At 51.0% G+C, this 9,112-nt stretch overlaps 2 protein-coding genes across 4 annotated transcripts in view; one reads left to right on the forward strand and one right to left on the reverse strand.

Moving 5' to 3' along the window:
* The window catches only part of ELF2 (E74 like ETS transcription factor 2), a 91,206-nt gene extending 89,944 nt beyond the window's left edge, over positions 1–1,262 (reverse strand). Inside the window, exon 1 of one of the 3 annotated variants that reach the window (XM_068543462.1) lies at positions 1,086–1,262. The gene's annotated coding sequence lies outside the window, so the exon portion shown is untranslated. The remainder of the gene's footprint in view (positions 1–1,085) is intronic. The other 2 variants (XM_068543456.1, XM_068543455.1) reach the window with 2 other exon arrangements.
* Positions 25–1,682, forward strand: LOC137763557 (serine/arginine repetitive matrix protein 1-like). The gene is made up of 2 exons (XM_068542013.1): positions 25–291; positions 465–1,682. The coding sequence occupies exons 1-2, from the start codon at positions 25–27 to the stop codon at positions 1,680–1,682; spliced, it is 1,485 nt and encodes a 494-aa protein (XP_068398114.1).
* Positions 1,683–9,112: the final 7,430 nt, after the last annotated feature.

The raw sequence follows: 9,112 nt of genomic DNA on the forward strand, positions 1-9,112 counted from the left end.
AAAGAGAGCCCGGGATGCTGGCACATGGGAAACACTAGAAACTATGCAATCTGGATTACTCCTGGGGTAGTGGAATATTTTTCTTTATTGACATGGAATAAAAATGCCCAAGTAGAGCAAGAGGGGACTCGGCTGCCCTGCTCGCAAAGCTGCTCGGGCGGTCAGTACCAGCCCTGGTCGAGCCCTCACCGTCCTCCTCCCGCGTCCCCCCCCCCCCGCCCCGCCGCCCCGCCAACATCCAGGAGCAAGGTCCCTGAGGGCCAGCTTCGCGAAGAGAGGATCCAGAAGGCGGTCACTGGACGCGCGTGTTACAGAGCCCGTTTTTGTTTTGTTTAAAAAGCAGATTCCTATCAGAGCCCAGCCTCCCCACTCCCGGGGGGACAGGGGGAAGTGGCAGCAGGGGGCCGGCGTGCAGAGCGAGAATAAAAGAATGACCGCGTACAACCTGCCGTGCCAGCTAACAGCGGAGGGCAGGAAAGGTAAGAGGCGGCGATGAGGCCCGACGGGGAAGGAAACTGGTCTCCAGCCCTCCACGCCACCCCACGCGGCCGGAGCCTCCCAGGTCCCGCCCCGGGCTCGCCGCCCTGCCCTGGCGCCGGCCGCAGCCTCCCGCCCTCCCCGACCCTCCCAGGACGCGCTTCCTCCGGAGCCGGACCCCCGCCCTGGCCTCCTCGCGGGATAAGGCGGGTCAGTTCAGTCCGCTTCTCGGCAGAGGTGACTCGCGCGGCGGTGTAAACACTGCGAGACCAGCTGCGCGCGGCCCATCCCCCCCGCCGGGGTCCGTAACCTCTTCGCGCAGCCCTGCCCGGCGCCCCGCGCTCTCCGCGGGCGGGCGCGCCGCCCGCCTTCCCCTTTCTCCAAGTCCCGCTCCCCGACCGCTGCCCGGGGGCACTCAGCCTCCTTCCCCAGCTCCCGGCCGGTGTCACCGCCACAGCCTCCGGAAAACCCTCCGCAAACCCCGGAGCCAACAACACAGGCGCGGGGCGGGGGCGCGGAGGGAGGCGGTGGCACTCGGGACGGCGAGGCTTTCTCGCCGCACCCTCCGCGCTCCCTCGCACCAGCCTCGGCGGCCCGCGCGCTCTTACCTGTTCTCCGCGTCGCCCGGGAAGACCGCCGCGTCGCCTTCCCTCCCGGCAGGGCCGCGGACTAGCCGCCGCCGCCGCCGCTGTTGGCCGGGCGTCCGGAGGGAGCCGGGGCCTCCCCGGCTGCTCGAGCCGTTCCACTGGGAGAGGAGGAGACAAAACAGCGGCGCGCCGCCCCGCGCAGAACCCCCCGCCCGCGCCGCCCCGCCGACCACCCTCCCCAACCGCCGAGGCGACGGCGGCGACACTGAGCCCGGCGCGGGGAGCAATGGTGGCCCCCGCCCTCGACCCGCTCCCGGCCCCCTCCCTCCACCCCCCGCCTCGGCTCCTCCCCCTCGGCCTCCAGCCGCCGCCAACAGGACAGTCGAGTCCGCCTCCCCAACCCCGCCCGCTCCGAGCGCTCCTCCCCTCCCCACGCGGCGAGGGGGGGCGGCACCGCCAGTCACCGCCGCGCCTGTCAAACCCTGGCCGGCTATTTATACCCCGCGGGGCCCCGCCGCCCTCGGCCCCCACCAGCCCGCCCAGCAGGCCTCGATGGCTCTCTCGAATTTCGCCCGCCCTGTAGCCCCCAACTTCTCCCAAGCCCGCCTTCTCAGGTAAAGACTCTCGCCACTTGTCCCGCTCCCTGCTCGGGGCTCCCCCATCCTGCTCCCGACTCCGGCCCCGGCCCGGGACTGGCGCGGGGGCTCCCGAGCGCGGGCAGGCGTGTAGGGGCGCGCGTGCACCTGCAGCGGCCGCCGGCCCGGAGCGCACGCACACACCCTCGCCACTCTCTGAGGTCCCCCGCGGGCGCCGGCTGTCACCCCATCCCCAGCTCCGGACTCCCGCCCTTCTGCTCAAGGGACGGCTCTGCACTAGGGCAGCCTGACAGTCACTGGGGGCCGGAGGTCGTTGAAACTCCTAGCCCGGGTCCCTCCGGTCTCGACTCCAAAGCCTGGGCTAAGTAGAAGGTGGGGCCGCGGGCGGGCCGGAGCGCGCCCCAGGCCCCGCCCCCGGCCCGTGACGCTCGTGGAGCCCCGCCCCGGCCGCCTCGCGCCCCTCCGCGCCGCCCGTTCCTCCTCCTCCTCCTCCTCCTCCTCCTGCTCGCTTGCAAAAGCCCGGCCTTGTACCCCCGCGGACCCCGCCCCATTCCCAGAAATTACCACCCGGCCAACGGCCGGGCCGCGCGGTGGTTGGTGCCCGCGTTTGCTGACGGGCGGGCGGCGGGGCTCAGCGCGCAGCTGCGGAGCGCGGCGGGCGGTCCCTTGGCTCTGCCCCGAGAGCTGCGGGCGCCCGCCCCGGGCCATTGTCGCTGCTCGCTCGGTCGGCGACGGACGGAGAAGTACCTCAAGTCCGAGGACGGTCGGTGCGAGAATGAGGGAGTGGGTGAGCGCGGGAGTATTTTGGTGCCTGCGAATTCGAAAATGAAAACCCAGCTGTAGCCGCACGCTTCTCGTTTCCCCACTTTCACACAAAGGGGAACCTCTGAGCAGGGCACTCACGCGCCTTCAAGTGCACAAAAGCCAATGACACGGTGCCCGGGGTTGTCCTGCATTTGGAACGCCTCATTAATGATCTTTCTTACGCCCAGTTCTGCACACAAACGCCTCAATCTCTTACCCCACCACTACACTTGGCCGCCGCCGCACTGGCTTGTATTTGTTTAACAAAGAGCAGTGACTGTCCCGGTGCGCGTGGGGACCGACTCTGGTCCCCTCTCGGGCTCCTGCAGCCGCCCTCCGGTGGACCCGGCGTAGTATTCGCCAGGTTCTTTTCCCGGCTCCAGACTCACTCTTTTTGCGGCTCCACAGCCTGTCCTGAGCGAAGAAGAAACCCTGAGGAATACAAGTGGTATCTGTTCTTGAAAGTGACGTGGGAACCATGGAGATAACCCTAGAGTAGGGCTCAGACGTCAAAGGCCCTACTGATTGAAGTCTCTGAAGAGCCGAAGAATTTAATGATCTTCTCTTTCTTTTTTAAAGCTAATAACGCCTGTTTATTTACCGGGGAGCGGAGGCGGGGTGGGGGGGGGGGGAGGGGGATTCTTTCTTTCCTATCCTAAAAAGCAACTCTGGGTACTTCCTTTCGTAAGAGATTTTTCCTTTTAAACGTAGGGGAAATCTGGGTAGCAAATAGGGTTAGTCAGAGAGATCCCCTGAACTCTGATGAAGTTTTATGGATTCCTGAGTTGTAAAACACAGCGACTCTTGCCACTCTTCTGAACTAAAGAATTTATAAAGCCTTACAACATTGAAACCTTTTATGCACGTTAAACAGGATACTACAAACAGCACCCTTTCTAGGGCAGTATTCCTAATCCCCTATTTCCTGTTAAAAAACAAAAAAACAAACCAAAAAAACCCTATCACTTAAGGGAACCATTGTCCACTTTGATATTTGTAAGGACTTAATAATCAGTACTACTGCATCTCCATGACCCTAGCAGGGTGTATTAAGGAGCATGCAACAACATCGCCTGATTTCTATAGTTAGGAACAGATCTCACCTGCTGGGTCAAATCATTCCTGTTTGCAGCTAACATGAGAAGAAATGTATCTCCTCTACCGTCAATTGGAAGTAAGCTGGAAAGTCCCAGGAAGAAACAGTGGTAAATAACATTAGTGTTCCGATTTTTCACTGCTCCATGCGCGCCCTTTGAAATGTGGTTTTGTAGTTCCTCTCATTAGAGACAGACTGTTTCTCCACTCCACAGACGTTGGGCTTAGATCGTTCCACTTGCTTTTGGCCAAAGGAATATGGGTGGTAGTGTGACAGTTCTGAGCGTGGCCTTAGGAGGTATTGCATGTTGCTGCTTGCCTCTCTCACACCTGCCTTACACAATATGAAGAGCATGCCTGGGAAGTCTGCTAGTACAAGAAGAATGAGAGACATGGGGCGGGTCTAGAACCATCCCCAGCTTGAAGCCAGTGACCTGCAAAAAAAAAAAAAAAAAAAAAAAAAATTGTTGTTTTAAGCCCTGTGTTTTGGGGTGGTTTGCTACCCGGAATTAGTGTTGCTCTCATTGACCGGTGCAATAGGAAATGGAGCAATCTGCTTTTTTTTTTTTTAATTTATTTTTGGCTGCGTTGGGTCTTAGTTGCTGCGCGCAGGCTTTCTCTAGTTGCGGCGAGGGGGGGCTACTCTTTGTTGCGGTGCGCGGGCTTCTCATTGCAGTGGCTTCTCTTGTTGCAGAGCATGGGCTCCAGGTGCGGGCTCAGTACTTGTGGCTCGCGGGCTCTAGAGCACAGGCTCAGTAGTTGTGGCGCACGGGCTTAGTCGCTCTGCGGCATGTGGGATATTCCCGGACCAGGGCTCGAACCCATGTCCCCTGCATTAGCAGGCGGATTCTTAACGACTGCGCCACCAGGGAAGTCCCATAATCCGCTCTCTTGACCTTGAAGGTGCCAAACATGATGTCTCTGAGGTAGCTCTTTGACAGTGGGTCTTGGAAGACACATCCCTTGTGGAAGCCAGTGAAGAAAGAAACCCAGAAAGTTTGTAGCAAAGCATTCTAAAGAATTCAGGAGGAAAGGGCTGATGTGGCCAGTAGTCCTAGAATAATCACAGAATAGGAGAGCTCTATGTGGTAACTAGATTGCTTTTGCTTCTGTTTTTTTATATTACACAGTTCATTTTTTAATTATACAAGTGATTCATTGATACATTCCCATCATCAATTTTCAGATAATACAAAATAGACTTTTAAAAAAGCCAAGTCTCCTTTCCTTCTCTGCTTTTCTTTCCATGCCTTACCCTCCACACATACCCAGCCATCCCATACCTCCACTGTTCCACGGGTAACCATAAATGATAGTTTAGCATTTAAGCTTCCAGACTTTTTTCTATGCATTTATGTACATATACGTGCATATATATATATATAGACCAAATATTAGTGAGATTATATAATATATGTACTAAGTAGAGTAATTTTGTATTTATCTGTTTATTTCCCTTTTGTTTTCTCTAATTATCTAAGAAAGTCTCTTTTTAAGATCTTTCTTTCTAGGACTACTCAGCCTGTCTTCAGTATGATAGGCTAACCAAGGGAAGAGGTTGTCCCCACTTTTATATCAGAACGTTAAGTGGGAGAAGGACCCCTTAGCACCTGCCTTAAGGGTGGGAGTGATACGCAACACGAGGAATGAAGGAGAAGACTAAATTCTCTGAGTGGTAGCCAATAAATCGTTTGTCCCTCCCAAATTGGAAATTCTCTTTCTGGGCAAATCCTTGAGCACTTTATAGCTGATAAAGTTATAGCTGATTAAATAAGGCTCTATTCCCTTATAACATTTCAAAGTGAGTAACCCAAGAGAACAAAGGAATGCCATGCTGTCTTTTCTGACCAGCCTCGGGAGTCATACACCACGACTTATGCCCTGTTCTATTGGTCATACAAACCAGTCCTAACTCAGCGTGGGAGGGCACTACACAAAGACATGAACACCAGAAGATGAGTATCAGTAGGGCCATGTTGGAAGCCGTGTGTCACAAGGCTCTGCCACAGCTGTGAATTTTGAGTGACTGACACAGTCTTTAAACTTGTTGGATTCCCTCATTGCAGGTGGGCAAATCCCAGATTACCAACAACCGTGTAGACTTTATAAGGACAGCCAGAAAAATCTCTTCTTTTGTCTCTCTTTAAAGAATAAGCGGTTCTGGGCAACTATCCAGTTATATTATGGTGTTAACCTACCTTATTTGTGAGCCACTGTATCCACACCTCTCACCGCCCCTTTCTGGGTGTCTCCAAAGATAATCACTCATAACTCTCCCATATTCTGGGTCTGCAAAAGAACCCAGTCTCCAAACTCACATTTTGTTTTAGGTACCATCTTGCCTTTTATGAGTCAGAATCTCTTAAACACTGTATATTAAACAAGTTATAAGAGGCCTGCCTGAGAGAATGATGAAAACCAAAATAATTTTGGAGGAACATGTTAAGCTTCCAGAATCCAATGAAACAATTCTTGAGAATGACATTTGTACCGTCAAATGCAATCAGGTAAAACAAGCAGAAAGTATAAAGTTTTTTTTTTTTTTTAAAGAATTTCACTTATTTATTTACTTATTTATTTATTTTTGGCTGTGTTGGGTCTTCGTTTCTGTGCGAGGGCTTTTCTCTAGTTGCGGCAAGTGGGGGCCACTCTTCATCGCGGTGCGCGGGCCTCTCACTATCGCGGCCTCTCTTGTTGCGGGACACAGGCTCCAGACGCGCAAGCTCAGTAGTTGTGGCTCACAGGCCCAGTTGCTCCGTGGCATGTGGGATCTTCCCAGACCAGGGCTCGAACCCGTGTCCCCTGCATTGGCAGGCAGACTCTCAACCACTGCGCCACCAGGGAAGCCCCTAAAGTTTTTAATATAGAAAGGAAGCCAAATCATCATGAGTTGCAGGTGTAATTTTGCCATGTAATGTTTTCTAGTGAAATAAGTACTTAATGTCATTTCATAATTTAAGTTCTTGATATATTTAAAAAGCAGTCGTCTCTTTAGAATAGTGCTTTAGTTGGAAGCATTGTATTAACTCCATCCACAAATAAAGAACATTTTGGGACTGCCCTGGCGGTCCAGTTGTTAGGACACTGTACTTCGAATGCTGGGGGCGCAGTTTCCATCCCTGGTTGGGGAACTAGAATCCCACATGCCACACAGCGCAGCCAAAAATATTTTTTTTAAAAAAGAACATTTTATTGCTTTTTAAAAATATTTGAAGTGTTTAAGATGGATTACACTTTATTCTAGTTAGGATTTCTAATATTTTCCATGTTAAAACCAATTTTTGTAAGCAGATTTTGCCTCCATTGTTATAAAATTAAAAGTCCAAATGAAATGTACATGAAGACATTTTATTAGTGATTTAAGATTACGTTAATCTTTAAAATTTCTGAATGAAATTGGTTTCTTAATAAAATTCAGGATAAATGCTATAGTAGTTAATTAAAACACAAAGATAAATATCTTCCATGGAGAAAGATCTGAAATAAATTTCCGTATCTGCAGGCTGACTAGTTTTCAAGGACATTGAGCTGTTTCTTCCATGCTGCTAAGTCAAAATGAGTTAATAGAAATTTTTCTTTCCATTCATTTCCTGGGTCACCCTAAAGATCAGAAAAGCACACCAAAAGCCTTGCTTTTCCCATTATTTATTTGCTTTCCTCTCTGGGGATTTTTCCTACTGGTCAGCTAATCAGAGTGGGAAGCATTATTTTAGTAGTAGTAAACAATAACAGCAATAATAACTATAATATTGGCCCCTATTAGTATACCACTGGATACTTTGTGTTCATTTATCTTATGAATTCTGGGACTTCCCTGGTGGCGCAGTGGTTAAGACCCTGAGCTCCCAATGCAGGGGGCCCGGGTTCGATCCCTGGTCAGGGAACTAGATCCCACATGCATGCCGCACCTAAGAGTTCACGTGCCACAACTAAGGAGCCCACCTGCCACAACTAAGGAGCCTGCAAGCCGCAACTAAGAGCCGGCACAACCAAATAAATAAATGTTAAAAAAAAAAAAAATCTTACGAATTCTGTGTAAGTATCCCATCCTACAGTTCATGCTGAAGTTATGAGAGATTAAGCCACTTGTTCAAAGTTACACAGTAGACAGTGGAGTTGGAGATTGAATTCTCCAGAGCCTGTCCTCTTGACCACGTACATCTAAAATGCAGCCTTGTTTCAACTGTTCATGTCCAAACATCACGGATGAAAAGTATTGCCCTCTGATTCAGCCTTGACACCAGCTTCATGTCCCATTCCCCCCCCCAGATTCGTCGGGTACTGCTGCCACCTGGCAGCCCTATTCACCTCTGTTTGGCATCCCTGTTCTGCCTAACAGCAGGCACTGCTGCAGATGGTTGAGTGTTTCTGGCCGCATTCCCTATCTCCCTCTCCAGACACTCCCTTTTCCGCTGGTTGCCAACATATTCCCTCTACTCCGCCCTGTGGCTCCTGTATCCTGTTCTTCCTGTCTGCCGCATTGTGTCTGAGTAGGCTTTCCATATCTGCTGATGACATTGACTGCTAAGCAAAAAGAAAGAGGGAAATTTAAGGCCAGGATAAGAAGCCAATCAATACGGAGGATAAAAGGTCACAGGAGAACCATAATTAAAATGTGAATCCCAGACAGAAAAGAATGGAATAAATGGGCAGAGGAATTGAGAGTTTTAAGATACTGCGAACCTATAGGGAAGACTGGAAACTCCCATAACGTAAAGGAGAGAGGGAAATAAAAATAGTTCTGTGGTTCAAATTAATATTCAAGAGTCTATGAATAAGTACAGTCATTGATAATATCTGTACTTACACGTGATCAGAGTCCTAAATACCAACAAAATGCTTTGGAAATCTGGCACCATCTTAATAGGTAGGGTTGATCAAACGTGTATTTTCTCTTAATCTCTTTTTTTTTAATCCTCATAACAACCCAATCAGGAAGGTATTATCATCATTTTGCAGATTATGAAACTGAGGCAACTGAAGGGGTAGAAGAACTTTTCCAAGACCACCAGCAAGTGAGTAGTGGAGCCAGGCAGGAAACCTAAGCGGGCTGGCTCCAGACTCCCTGCTCCCAACACTCTGCTTGGCTTCCCCAGCCTGCCCGGATGACCTCACATGAAACCCCCAGTCTGGGCCTTGCAGTAGGGACTGCTATCCACCTTTCAAGGAGGAAAGCTGGCTTTCACAAATAGTACCTTCTCCTCCACGTCATCTCCAAGGCCGAAGGCGAGGTCAAGCTGGCTTCTCCCTATTCTGTGCTCTCCTGTGATTCGAGGTCAGCAAAGGAGCACAGTTTACAATTCAACAAGCCCCAAAGTGGCTTATATTCTGCTAGAGAATTCCAGAGCCCACTTACAAAGTCTGCATTTTTATAGGGTTGCCTGAGTGGAGAAAGAAAATTAAAACATACTGTACTATTTTTAATTAATCAACTGCCTGACACGCCTCTAAAATAATTTTCTTAACGTTCGTTGGCCACATACTCTCTCGTTTCTTCCTGTGATGATTTTGCAGTATTATTTTTACGGAGAGAATGGAAAGAATTAATTTTCT

The sequence above is a fragment of the Eschrichtius robustus genome, chromosome 4 (assembly GCF_028021215.1).
Source record: "Eschrichtius robustus isolate mEscRob2 chromosome 4, mEscRob2.pri, whole genome shotgun sequence".
NCBI lineage: Eukaryota > Metazoa > Chordata > Mammalia > Artiodactyla > Eschrichtiidae > Eschrichtius > Eschrichtius robustus.

Excerpts from the sequence above, each read along its gene's own strand:
- LOC137763557 (XM_068542013.1), top strand. The coding sequence starts at position 25 with ATGGGAAACACTAGAAACTATGCAATCTGGATTACTCCTGGGGTAGTG. Across the intron at positions 292-464 it reads AAGAGAGGATCCAGAAGGCG|CGGAGGGCAGGAAAGGTAAG; the intron begins GTCACTGGACGC and ends GCCAGCTAACAG.